The sequence below is a fragment of the Anopheles cruzii genome, chromosome 3 (genome assembly GCF_943734635.1).
Source record: "Anopheles cruzii chromosome 3, idAnoCruzAS_RS32_06, whole genome shotgun sequence".
Taxonomy (NCBI): Eukaryota; Metazoa; Arthropoda; class Insecta; order Diptera; family Culicidae; genus Anopheles; species Anopheles cruzii.
The window spans coordinates 7,629,450-7,643,407 of NC_069145.1; the positions used below are offsets into that span (position 1 = coordinate 7,629,450).

Genomic DNA, 13,958 nt, shown 5'->3' on the forward strand with positions numbered 1-13,958 from the left:
ACGTCGTAATCCGTAACCCCTTTTAATTAGTTCGGCGCGCATGCAAGCTCATGCCACTGATCCAACATGGGACGTTGCAAATGTTCGTATTTAAATTCTTCTCTCTCTCACTCTTACTAACGACGGCCGCTTTGCTGCTACTTACACTAGCGATTTAATGATAATAATAATTCAGACGAGAAACGGGAAGGACTATTGGTCGATCAAACACAGATCCTCCTTTCACTTTCCTTTCTGTTTAATATAGACTAAGTAAACTCATAAGTATAGCCATTCGCACAACATAAGCACACTCACACACACAAACACACACGCACACAAGATCGCGTGTCCCTTTTGGGTTTGCTCACCGGAAACCACAAAAGGGACCACAAGCTTCGTTGTTGCACAACACGATAAACAGATGGAATCGTGTGCAGTGGCTCTTTTTAAATCGCTTTACATTTTTACAGTTACGTACCATAACAGCCGCGATCCGTAGGGGCATAATTTTGTTTCCTTTTTTATGTATAGTTTATACAAAACCGAGGCGATCGATCTTCTCGCCTATCCGGTCTGCACCAACAGCCCGTGTTCATGTTTCCTTTCTGTGTAGCTTTTTTGTTCAGTTTTTGTAGCTCTCGTGAACGGCATCGCGCATGGATCATGGATCCGAAGATACCCTCAATTCTAACCTTTTCAGACGCGTTTATACCTGCCAACTGCACACCACACTCCCATCCCAGAGGCGGATTGTGTTTACCCACCACGCAACGCAAAAGTGGCGCAAAAGAACACGCTGGAGTTAATGAATTATCGGTTGAATCAAGTAGATAGATTTGATACTAGCGATGAGAAAAGCATCACGCCCGCTGCACCACACGCACATTCCTGCATCACCTAACGTTTTTTTTTTGCTGTTTTCATTAAGTGTTTTACTAATCAGTCTTACAGTATGTATATTCGTTTGTGTTCTTGCCAAAAAAAACCGGTGAACGGATGAGTTGTTTGAGGCAGGGATTATGTTAGCATGTTCATGCCGGGTGCTTCCGTGTTTCCGCACACGCTTTCTTCTGTTCTGTAATGCTACTCACTGCGCAAAAGAGTTCGCCGAGGAACGTGTGTGCCTGGAACGCACAATAGGACTTGGTAATGGGCAGAAAGAAGCAGCAGCAGCAGCAACCACACTGACGAGCAACGATTAGCGACTCATATCGAGCTTCATTCGACTATCAGATCACTTTCGTCGATAATGATATCGTAAACCATATCATCGTCGCCATCACCATCATCATCATCGTCGGGATCTGGCAATGACGGGAACAACTCCTGCTCGGCAGCGTCATCCGATTGAAGCGAAGGACATCCATCGGCAAATGGGGAAGAATATTCGGCCAGCGAATCGCTGTCATTATCACGGTTATCACGTCGATCGTCCACCAACAGCGAACCGCTGTCAACCCAGCTACATTCTACTAGCTCCTCTCCTTCACCGGACCGGGGGGCGTGCGGCTATTCGCGGAACATCCGGCTTACGCGTGGATTGATACGCCGTACCCGACCCCGGCTACTGACACTAGTCAACAGCATGACGCCATCATCTTCACCATTCTCATCATCTTCAAGATCGCCGTCGTTATTGTACTCTTCACTGGCGTCGCCATTACGCAGCCGATGATGACGATGGTGATAGGATTGGTGATGTTCGCGGTGATCCCGCTCTCTGGCTCTAGTGGCTCTCGCTGATGGCGAAGGTTCTACTGCTGCTACTGCTACTGCTCCTGCCTCGCTTCCTTCATCTGCATCCGATAAGTAACTGTGACGATGGCGGTGGTGGCGCGGAACCCGACGCTGACGTAGGCCACCGCCAGCAACAACACCATCACCGACGGAGGTTCGCTGCACAGGTTCGTCGTTCGCTGCCGGATCAGCTGCGCCGGTACCGCGCTGGTTGGTGTTGGCGGACGACTGATGGCGAGAAGGAGGATGATACGGAGGATGATGTGGTTGTTGTTGTTGTTGTGATGGTGGTGGTGGTGGTGGTGGCGGATGGTGTTGAGCAGCCTGCTGTTGTGGCGCTGGTTGCTGGACAACAACACCGCTACTACTATGACTATTTTGAGTACTACCGTAGGGCGACGGTGAAGCGTCGGTCAGGCGACGGGAGCGCTGCCGGATGTTCGCCAGTGCGCGCGCTATGTCCTCATCGTCGTCATCGTCGTCTTCGTCGTCGTGTGCGTGCACTGGGTTCCGTTGCGCCGGAGGGTTCCGTTGGCTCCTGTGGGTCCCCGAACCGAACCGTCTCCGACCGCGATGATGACGATCGTCATCATCGTCCTCTTCCGACTCTTCGTTGTACCGGAGTCGCTTCAGGTTGCGCGTGGATCGACCACTCGAAGTGCCGGGCAGCTAAAGTAACGGAGCAGAACGGTGGGTTCTTAGTGGCACATCCATATAAAGGGGCTTCCCCTTCAGACTTACCTCGTACTCTTCGTCCGATGTGTATCGCTCTTTCCGCCGCGTTCGACTCGTGCTGGCCGTCGCCGGTTGTTCCGCTTTTTTCGGCGTCCCTCGCGTCGTACGGACACCCATAGTGGTGGCTGCGACCGCCGCCGCCGTCGTGGCGGAACTGCTGGCGGCTTGCTGGGTGGTTTGCGAGCGGCTGACACGAGCTCTGGACCAGGCGGTGGGCGCAGCGGTAGTCGCGAGCGCCGCAGCCATCGTGTGAAGCGGCGTATTATCATCTGAATCACTATCGCTGTCGCTGCTGCCGTCCACCTGTTCGTCCTCTTTCCCATCGGCCTCATCGTGAGAGAAGGACACGGTCGGTTTTCGCTTTCTCGCAACGTGACGGCGGTTCCGCAACTGGCGACCCACCATGCCGCCTTGCGGCGCTCGAAGCGGCATGTCGTCGTCGTCATCGTCCTCTTCGGGATCATCGTTGTGATGGTCGGTGCTCCCGTGATGGTTCTCGTGCACGATGGATTCGTTCGGCAGACCACCGTCCACTAGATCGCCCCCCGTCGTCACGCTCATAGCCTGGTCCAGCTCGTCGGGATTCCGTTGGTGGCGCGAAAGGGTGGCGGCAGTGCGATTGCGTGTCCTTCGCAATAGAGCTACCGTCTCCAGGGGAGTTGTTGGCGTTCCACCGCCGATCCTACCCGCCGCCACGGTGGCAGCCCTCGCAGTGGCCGATGACGTACCACGCGATGATGGACCCGGTTCGCCGTAGTTGTGATCGACCGTGTGCGGTGGTGGCGTACTGGTGCTAGTGGCAGCCATCACTCCCTCGCTGGTCGTGCCCCGTAACCGACGTCCAATGGCCGTGCTGGTGCTGGCTTCCGTTCGGCGTACCATGACACCGGACGTGCCGTTCGTTTCGGTCGTCGTTTCCACGATCACACGACGTAAGGTTCGCGAAGAATGATAGGTACTGGATGAGGAAGTCTGCTGCTGCTGCTGCTGTGGCCGACCCGTTTCATGATCACTCGCGCTGTCGTACCAATGGCTGTTGCGACCACCAGCAGCGATATTACGCTGACTTCTCGCTGCCGCCGCCCGTTGTGTCGACCCACGCTTGCTGATGTTGCTCGCCTCCTCGGGTGTTTGCTCGCGATCGGAGATCACCGGTTTACGCGTTCTCATCCTACGATCCGAAGCAGCTGCCCCGGTCGCAGCCGACGAGAATGCTCCGGTGCTCCGAGAACTCGGACCAGCCTGATGCTGGTCATCCTCATCCTCGTCCGCTATCCGACGACTTCTGCCGACGACGGCAGCAACCACAGGGGTTCCACTATCGCCTGCTTCGTCGTCATCATCGTCATCGTCATCATCGTCATCAGCATTGCGGTCTGCGTCGAGACTATCGTCCTCGCTCTTGCCCCACTCCGCTTGCGCTCGTCGAACGCTTCCGCGCGTCGATCGTGGCACTTCTTCCTCGTTCTCCGTATCGGACACAATCCGAGCCGTTTTGGGGCGCTCCTTATGGTAGCTATGGTCCGACTCATACCGTCCGCGGTTACGCTTAGCCGCCGGTCCGTTCGCACTCGGTCCCCCTCGACGTCCACTCCTCTCCGCCAGTGTTTCATCATCATCGTCATCGTCATCCTCTTCGGATGATGCAGCCAGCGGATTGCGAATCGCACGACGAGATCGCTTGTTGGTCGTCTTTGGCCTCCCATTGTTTCTCCCATCACTGGCGCCGCCCCTTGTGTCGCCTGTCGCCGGTTGCATGAACGACGAAAATGACGATGGTCCGTTTCGCAGAGAACGTGACGATGACGACGATGGTCCGGCTGTCATCGACGATGCTGCTGCTCCGAAAGCATCTTGTCTGACGGTCGCACGAGATGTAGTAGTGCCACTCGCTGCTGCTGCCGCGGCGATCGTCGCCGTTTCGCTGGCCACGGAGGACATACCATTTTTGCGTTTCGTCGTCGAACTGACCTTCCGGCGACGGTGAACCTTTTTCTTTTTCTTCGACGAAACGTGCGCAACCTTCCGGCGTTTTTTGTACGGATTGTACACTTCACCTGAATCGTAGTCGGCACGATGCGAGACCGGAACGCCCGTACTGTCGTCGTCATCGTCATCGTCGCTGTCCGAATCGTCTAGGCTCGTCGAATCGTCCCCACCGCTGGTGCTCATCTCGCTTTCCTCGTCACTGCCCACAGACCTTTCGTCCACCTCCTCTTCTTCTTCATCGTCCTGTTCTCGGTGGTCCTGAGATCGGCGACCGTGTCGCCGGGATCGCGTACGGCTACTGCTTGGACGCGACAACGGATCTATCACATTGTTGCTCGATGAGGAAACTCCATTTGATCCGGCACCGGCCGCTTGCCCCCGCCGCGACAGCATGCCACCATTGCGCGTTCGGTTCTTGCTCGGCCTCGTTGGCAGGTTACCCTCTTCCTCTTCCTCTTCCTCATCGTCATCGTCATCGTCGTCATCGCTGCGGGTATGACTTGCGACTGTCCGCGAAGAACCTCCACTTGTGTTCAGACCAGAACTGCTGCCCAGCGCAGTAGCCGCTGCTAATCCTCGTCGCCCGCTGTTGCTACTGCTCGGACCGGGACCATCGTCGTCGGCCCCCCGGCGGTGACGCTCCGCGTTCCGACGACGTTTTGTTGAGGGCAGCCCATTATTTGACGCCCCGGAGCCGCTAGCCGCCATCCAGCCGCTCCCACTGGCTCCACCACCGGCGCTACCGCTGCTTCGTTTGCTGCCCGCCTTACCACGCTTCCGAGTCAACTTCCACATATGGATAATCTGTTTAATGTTAGCCTCGAACAACGTACTCAGCCGCAACGTCATCGAGTAGATCTGGATGGGGCAAACGATCACAAGTCAATGTTTTGGTCTCGCGGCAGCGTCTTCACACGACTTACCCTCGAACGCTTGTTGGTGTTGTAGTTGCGCGAGTTTTGGAAGATTAGCTTCATGTCTTTGTAGAAGTCGAGCGGCGAATCATAGTTTCCGCCCAGCAGATCCTCCTTGATGGTGCGCAAATCCATCGGCGTGTCGATGATCTGCAGATAGTCGGGGTGTTCGATCGTATCGACCGGTTCCCGGAATGGCTCGGAATCATCGCACTGCCAGATCATCTCAAGGATTTCTCGGCAATCGACGCGCCAATCTCCTTCCGGCACCAACCGACGAGATCTGCAATGTAATGTCAAATGAATAGTAACCACACAGAGATGGCAGTGCTCGATCGTCTCTGCTTACCTTCGTGAACCGGCCGGAGGTCGGCGGTTCGAACCGCTCCCCGACGGCCCAGCACCTCCCGCAGCTCCACCGCTAGACGAAGGATGGCCGGGACGATGGCTTTCCACTTCCGAGTCCGACGAGAGGTAGGTATCGACCAGCTGATGGTAAACGGCTGGCACGTCAATTTCGTTGAGATCACTGCGGAGTAAATGAGCCGCGGTTAGCAACAGGTTATGGTTCAGTCTCTCGCCCTCGGTTCAAACCGTACCTCAAAATGCGTAAACAGAGATCAGTGATGATGCGCGCATTGCGTACGATCGTGCTGTGCGATTCGTTAAACTTTTCCGCATTCGTCGCCAGGTAGCGCACGTCAAACTGGGCGGACGTGACACGCCGGTAGAAGTGGTTTTCGAACCGCGACTTGATCGTGTTCAAATCGATCGGATACTCCACGACGAACGCGTACTCCGGGTACAGGTTGAGATCGACGGGCGCCAGAAAGAGATCAGCGATCGCTAGCCCCATCACCTGCTCGAGCCCCGCTATGATACGCCGACAGGACGCGTCGCGGTCGCCTCGCGGCCACTCTTCCGTTTTCGGTTGGTACAGTGTCGCCTGCAGCTCTTCGGCCAGCACCGGAACCGCTCCACCGATCTCGTCCGGCTGGCGACTCTCGTCGACCGGCTCCAGATCCCAGGGACTCATCAGCTCGTACTCTCCATTGTCCCAGCGCACCCGGAAGCACATGAACGGTGAGTCGGGAAAGTCGCCCGAAAGCTGGTTACGCGACTCGATTTGTCCCGTCCACCACACGTCCTCGATCATGCACCGGAACCGATCACCGGGTCCCCAAGTCCGACCGATCATGGACGTGTCAAACGTTTGCTTCAGTACCAGAAAATCGAGGACATCCGGCATATCGTGGTACTTGATGGCAAACGAGCGATCCGTCAGTTCACCGTCCCCGTTGATGATGCCCAGCTTGAGGCAGCAGAGCCTTGGCGGCCGGATCTCGTACTTTATGCCGATCACCTTGCACACTTCGTGCGCTCGCAAGTCCAGCGTGGCCCACGGTTCGCACCGATTGCCCAAACTGTAGACCGACTTTGTGCGCACCGCCTCCAGGTACCGCTGGTGACCCTGGCGGAAGTAGACGACCTCATCGCCCATCTGCGGATAGTAAGGCGCCTTCCGTGGAATCACCTCCGACAGCCACTCGGGCGGTCGGAACTGTTCCGGTATTTCACCATCGCGCGTCAACGGAATTTTGCGGATCTTCGCACTCGAACGCCGACTCGTAGTGGCGGTGCCGGTGGCACTCGTGTCACTGGCGGCCGCTCCCGATGGTCCTTCGGCTGGCGCATTGCTCGGACCGGCTTGATCCGGATCGGGCGGTGAGTAAGCCCGCCGTTGCACGTGTTTGCGCTTCGAGCGCTTTGGTGGTTCCAGATTGCGACCCGGTTCGTGCGAAACCCAATCGGAGTAGTCGGAGCTCTGCGAATCGCTCGAACTGGAACCGGACTCGAGCTCCTCCTCGATTGCCGTCGAATCGTCACTGTGGCTCGACTCCGAGGACGACGATTCGTTCTGTTCGTGCTCGTGCTCGTCCTCTTCCGGCGGTTCCGGTAGCGGTTCGTTCTCGCGTACCGCACGCGTCCGGTAGGCGGGTACCGGACCACCACCGGCACCGTTTCCTGCACGTCGCAACGGGCGATTTCCCGCTGCTCCACGACGCCGACTCCCGGAGGGGCCACCATTCAGTGACTGGCCACCTCCCAGTGCACCACCGTTGGCAGTGTTAATCATCACGGGTCGGCGTCGCATCTCACGCCGGTACACGTCCTGCTCCTGCACACCCGCCCAGTAGACGCGCTGCTTCAGGTGCACCATCAGCGAATAGTTCATCGGCCGCACGTACTGTCGGCGATGAAACTTGAACATTTCGTCTTCAGGTGCCGGTGCCGCCGCAGCCGCCCCTGCCGCTGCCGCTCCTGCCCGGTGCCAGTTACCGACGGAACCGAAGCGTTGCTGCTGTTGTGGTGCTGCGTTGCGCCCTGCCGCCACCGGAACAGGAGGATTCCGAGCGTTTCCACCAGCCTGCTGCTGACGCTCGTTGTTCGAATCCGGAGCCATAGCTGCAGCCAACTCGTCCGGCAATGGCTGCTGCTCGCCATTTCCTCCTCCTCCTGCTCCTGCTCCTGCACCTCCTCCACCACCGCCACCAACGCGACGATTTGCCAACGCTTCGATCATTCGATCAATGTTCGAGTATGCGGCGCCATCTCGGGCCACTGCCACGGCGGGCAATTGTTGGGGTTGCGGTTGCTGCTGCTGCTGCAGTTGCAGCTCTCCGCCGTTTTCGACGCTGATGTTCGGCACGAGCTGGTCGGTGGGACAGTTTTCGCGCCCCGGCACCAACCGCTGCAGGGCGGGCGGATACGGGTTACCGTCGATGTCGACGAGGAAGGGAGGTGGCATGAGATGGGGCATGGTTTGCGTTTGCTCGTCCATCACGTGGAGCGCCGAGTCGCGAATCAGCGGCCGGTAGTCGGTGTGAAAGAACAGCTCCTGTGGCAGTCGCTTCAGTTTTTCGTGCCCAGAACCGTAGCCAAACATCAGGATGTGTCCGTCCTGATCGGTCGCCGCAATCATCATACCGTCCGGCGACCACTTGGCGTCGTAAATGCCACCTCCTAGGTTACCGATCAGATCTTCGGTCTTGTTGATAAAGCTGGCGATCGTAACACCCTCGACGATGTCCCAGATGTACAGGTGTCCATCGTGGCCGGCCGACAGCAGCACGCCCGAATCCTTGGCGTGCGATTCGAGCACATATATTTCACTCGTGTGGCCACGCAACACCCGATGCAGGCGGCCCGTGTGTGCGTTCCACACCTTGATCGTGTGATCGTTCACCGCCGTAATGACCCAGTTGTCCGTGTTGTCCCACGACACCATCGTCACCTTCAGCTTGATGTTACCATCGTCCACGGTTGGCGGGGGACAACTCTGGGTCAGATCGGACATGTTCAGCCGGATCGACTTCCACTGTTGCGACTCAAAGTGCCACACGAGTGCCGTTCCGTCCTTGCTGCCGGAAATGAACCGCAGTCCGGCGTGCGCCCACTGGATCGAGTCGACCGTGTCGCCGTGTGACTCCGTCTCGAGGATACGCTTCGGGCCGTCTTCCGACATCAGGTAGACCCGCACGTGGTGGTCCGCAGAACCGGCCGCCAGGAAGATGCCACCGGGTGAGAACGAACCGCAAATCATTTGCGCTTGGCCGGGCCGTAGCTTCTCGTGGTACGACGTTGGCTTGGAGCAGAACGTGGTTTTGCCCCCGCGCGTGTTGTACTCCCAGAAGGCGACCGAACCGTCCGTGCTGGTCGTCACCAGGTACCGGAGATCGGTTTTGGGTGAGGGACAAAAGTTGACGGAAGTGATCATGCCCGTGTGTCCCGAGAGGACGGCAATCGGACCACCGTACTGTAGGTCCCAGACGCGCAGGATGCGATCGAGCGAACCGGCCGCCAGCATCGTGTTGTCGAGGTTGATGGCAATGTCGGTGATTTCAGCCGACGCGCCCCGGAACGTGGCCAACAGCCGGCCATCGATCGCGCTCCACAGTTTGACGAGGAAATCATCCGCCCCGGTAATGATGTACTTTCCCGTCCGATCGAACAGCACACAGTACACGGCCGACAGGTGGCCGAGCGTGCGCCGTTGCAGGTTTTGCTTCGAGTAGAACGACGTTGGGACAGCCTGGTGGCGGACCAATGGGCCGGCACTTTCGCGACCGTACAGCACCCGGACCAGGTTGTGCGTGTTGTTCCGGTTCACGACATCGCTCAACGGGCGGTCGTGCACCCGCGTGTAGTAATCCACAAGCTGGCGTGGTCGCGATACGGTTTCCTTGGTGCGCAGTAGACTTTGCCGCCCCGCACCGAGCACCGAGATAAGCCCGGAAACGGCCGGCGGGAGCTGCTTGTCCAGCAGTGGACCGACGCGGCTGCATATTTCGAGTAGATGTTGCGGTCCAATGTGGGGATACTTTCGTTCCTATGAGAGCGATGAGAAAATAAAACGGAACATTGTGTCATGAAATCGGCCGCAATCGGAGTCGTTTAATATTGTATTCAAAAAAGCAATATTCTTTTAAATTATTTCAACCAAATCCACCTTTCGTCGAAATCGACGAAACTGCTACGAGGCTCTCACCGCGCGCAGGGGAACTCATCGCTGCTGGTAACTCACATTCGAGGTGCCGTTCTGTCGGGCGGATCGTCCATGGCCAAAGCCCGCGAGTGTGTATTGGTGTGCCCTGTCCACGTCTCAGCAGTGTGTAAGCGAGTACGCAGTCGTCGCATGATGAAATTCGTAACAATGACGGGCACTGAACCAACCCGTTAGAAACTGAAATTTATCAGCTTAAAAACCTATAAATTTGGGCTTTTTCTTGCGCTCAGCGATCGCAGCAACAGCGAAGCAGCGTTCCCCATATCGAGGAGCATAGTTATGCGGAGGACAATTTGCCAAAGCATACCTTTCCGTTCGCTACCTGCTCGATTTGAATCGTGTAAAATTTTGTAAACAAACTCCGGTGGCATTTGTTTTGATGCAATCTGCCCCGCCGTAGGGTCGGTGTCTATGGCACAAGCAGCGCTCTAGAGCATGACGACGACTCCCGCCGGCCCGCCCCACCAACACCACCGCGGCTCCTAGCATCGTGGAACGTCAAGCGAAGCCACCGCCGCCAACGGCCCGCAGTGGAAGGATCAAGTAAAAGAAGCAAACGGCGGCACCATGGGGTTTGGGAGTACAATTTTGAACTCGCTCCATCATCATCGCCTACTTGACTCATGAAATTGAACGCCGCGGAGAAACACACAAAGAGCCCGGACTGCTAAACTGGTCGCGGTTGGCTGTTGCTATAGTACGACGAGCGCACACAGGCGCACCGATCACTCACACATCGGTCGGCGAGCGTAACTCAGCCCTATTAGTGTGAGCTCGTAAAAAGCTACACCACACCACATTCGCACTTACAGAGAGTGGCAGCTAGCGTGTGAGAGCGAGATGAAAATAGAGCAGCAGCCGAGCCAGGTTTTATTGCCAGCTAAAATGGCGTCGCTGTAGAACTTTTACCAGATATACTTTTTCCATATAAGCAAAATTTCAAATTGTAACACATTCCCACTTCCACGTCCGATACTTGGCACTCGAATCTGTCCTGGACCGTTCCACTACAGCTGCTGGTAGTGAGACTTCACAAACCATCTGACGAAACTGAGACTATTGTATGCACCGCAATGTGTCGTCAAAAAAGTAAATAATGGCTGGTAATGCAACGAAAAACACCCAACTTTTCCCAGCCATTGATTTAACTAGGCGAATTGTGAAACAGAGAGCTGCTGCGAGAGTAACCGCCGAACAGCTTCGTGGACCCCCGTCGACACAAAGCGTAGTAGGCGCGACGGTATGTTAGGCGGCTAATACGATCATTCTTGGCGACGGTGTGTTCCGCTGGTCCTCCCATCGGAGTAGGAAGGTTGCAGCTACGGCGACGAATCAATCGGCCAGCGGACGTTTCACAGGCAACGCAATCCAATAAGCAGCACCCCCTCCCGCAAAGGCTTGCGCTCTCTAGCTCTCTCTCTCTCTTTCTCTGTTGCGGTAGCACAAAGAAATCCAACATGGCTGCCATACTGCGCACGGACGTGTGCTGCGGTGGAAACCCGAAGAAGGTAACGGGTGATTTGGCGACCAAACGGAGGACCAAATGCTGGCGGTCCTGGACATGGCCATTATAATGTCACTTCACAGTAAAGTAATAATGTCAACATGCGCTCCGAATATTAAAAGAAAAGCTTTTTTCAAGCGCAGTGTAACAACGAAAAGCCATCATCGGAACATGTCGTGCTCTAAAACCCGGGAATAATCCGGATTGTGTCCGATCCGGAAGTTCCGACCCGGATCGCGACCTTCAAATGGACACCCCGGTGCTCGCGAGAGAACGGTCATCTATAGCGCACCGCGCGCTGTGAGTTCGCGGGACGGACGCACCAACACCACGGCAGTGTCACTCGTGAGAGTGTGTGTGTGTTGGCAGTGGCCACCCAACGAACCCGGGGGCATCCTTTCCCGGAAGCGGAAGGATTTTTGGCCAACTTTTGTCGGTACTTTAATGTTGTTCCACAATAGGCCCCGCTTTTGTGGGTACTTACCAATTCTGCTAAGGTTTGCCGATGCTCCTGGCCGGTCCAGTCGAGGCGGCGCGGAAATATCTGCACGCGGGGTCGTTCGTTCCAGCATCGGTAATCGGCGGCAGCAAGGGGTCACACCATACCCGGTCGATGGTTGAGGCAAGAGATGCAAAAAAAAATCAAAACAACAACAATCAACAACCATTGGGTCACTGACCTCGGCGGCCCGTGTCACCGGGGCGCGGAGAAGAACGGGAAGGAAAGAAGGCGTCACAGACAGGCGGTAGACAAGGCAGCTACCGCCGCCGCACCACCACCACCACCAGACACACCTCACCACAGGGCCATTTACTTTCCCTTTCCGTCCACCATCCATAGGACCATAGTGGTGCTGTGAGCATTCGAAGAATACAGAAATCGAGGATGCACCACCTTGCCCGCCCTACCCTGACTGCTGTATGGGCTCAGAGCGTGAAGGGAAGGCTCGGCTCTAAACTGGGACAAGGTCAAGGTCGTTCGTACTAAGGGATTCCCGCGCGTTTCGAAAACTTCGTCATCGACTGACGTTACGCCTGGACTTTGGCAGTTTTCTCGACGTCAGCATCGGCGAATGCTCTCGTGCTTGGCGGGCGGACAAGGCGAGTGTTGTTGCCGGCAAAATACCTCGATGCAGTAAGTAGGGAGGTGGAGTAGGTGGTAAGTGTTTTGATTTAATTGAAGTATACACGTGCTCAATGACTACTAACTATGCTAACTCGTTCAGCGGTCGCGGCGCGTCTCGTGGCGAAGATGATGAATAAAAATTGTTACCAAAACTAACCAATTGGTCCTAAAATGGTGGACCAATTGTAAATTGAACCAATGTTTTAAAAAATTGAAAAATTAACAGAAAAATAAATACATTCGTCAGCAAAAAAAAATAATTTCAATCGACTTAGATGGTGAGCACTCGACAGCATCGTCATCCCGTTCCGTTCGCCATCCAAGCAGGTCATGCTAGAGCAGGACGGAGAGCTTCGCACGATGGCTCGAATCATACCATTCCCGGGACAAGTTGCTGGTGTGTGGCCAAAAATGGGTTTGGGAGGGATCAAAATGACAACAAAACAGAGCCGAAACTTACGTCTAAATGTTCCAACTCCTGAACTAAAACCTGCAAAGAAAAATGGGTACATTAAAAGGTAAACAATGAGTTAAAAATTCGGCGATCGATCGCTTACGTTTGCCGTTTCTCGCAGCGGTCCGTTGGCGAGAAATTTAGCGATCAGGAAATATAGTTCTGTGGACGATAAATGGGGAAAATCGGTAGATTTTTAGTAAAATTAATACGAAAAATGGTACTCCTCTACCCGTTCCTATTCACTAACACATTCTCTACGTGCCATCGAAAGGCACGGCGGCGAGTGAATAGGAGGCGCTGAGCGCTACGAACGAAGCGTGTTTTCGCGAAACAGATTATTTAATATGGCTCGTATGTGCACTGCACCTACCTTGGATTGGAACTTTTGCTACCACTAGGCTTCTGTCTTCCATTTTCACGCACGTTTGCTCACTACAATCAGTCGAATACTACAGAAAACTGCATTTCTTTAGCGCACCGACAGTTGCACGCATCCGCCATTACTTAACTTCTGAGCTTGAAGAACGGAACCCACCAACGAACGGCCGAGGTTCGCTCACGTACACTCACTCACTGAAAACAAACTCGCACTGTCCACACACACCACCACCCCGTCAGCTGCACTCACACACTCTCGCCTACTGCTCTCAATTCATCGATTCTGCCCCCAGCGTGCCAAGGCAAGGCGTATGTGAGTTTTTTAACTGCCAATTTACGACGTTTGCTGAGACAATGCAATATCACGTACACACTCTGCACGGCACGGAAACAAGGAACTGCACTTTGATCAGATATTTAGCTAGATACAGTAAGTTTTGCTATCCAAAATCACGCAGTCAACGCGGAGCACAATCACACCGACTTGCCTCTCTGTCGTTCGAACGAGTTTGAGCTCGAGCCCCGAAACGACGTTGGCGGATGCGACCTGAGTGCTGAGTGACCATCGA

At 55.4% G+C, this 13,958-nt stretch overlaps 1 protein-coding gene across 1 annotated transcript; it reads right to left on the reverse strand.

The window, feature by feature from the left end:
- Positions 1-1,254: 1,254 nt before the first annotated feature.
- On the reverse strand, positions 1,255-13,424 carry LOC128272398 (bromodomain and WD repeat-containing protein 3). The gene is made up of 10 exons (XM_053010199.1): positions 13,382-13,424; positions 13,112-13,170; positions 13,015-13,044; positions 11,913-11,972; positions 5,957-9,747; positions 5,707-5,886; positions 5,367-5,640; positions 3,518-5,301; positions 2,461-3,412; positions 1,255-2,388 (listed from the first exon to the last, which is right to left on the reverse strand). Exons 1-10 carry the CDS (start codon positions 13,422-13,424, stop codon positions 1,492-1,494), a joined length of 8,070 nt encoding a protein of 2,689 aa, XP_052866159.1. The 3' UTR covers positions 1,255-1,491.
- Between the last annotated feature and the right edge of the window lie 534 nt (positions 13,425-13,958).

Bases quoted from the DNA above. Each gene is read 5' to 3' on its own strand.
- LOC128272398 (XM_053010199.1), bottom strand. From the start codon at position 13,424: ATGGAAGACAGAAGCCTAGTGGTAGCAAAAGTTCCAATCCAAG. The intron at 11,973-13,014 runs GTAAGTTTCGGC...CCCCGCGTGCAG, and splicing joins AGGAGTTGGAACATTTAGAC to ATATTTCCGCGCCGCCTCGA. The intron at 2,389-2,460 runs GTAAGTCTGAAG...CCGTTACTTTAG, and splicing joins CATCGGACGAAGAGTACGAG to CTGCCCGGCACTTCGAGTGG.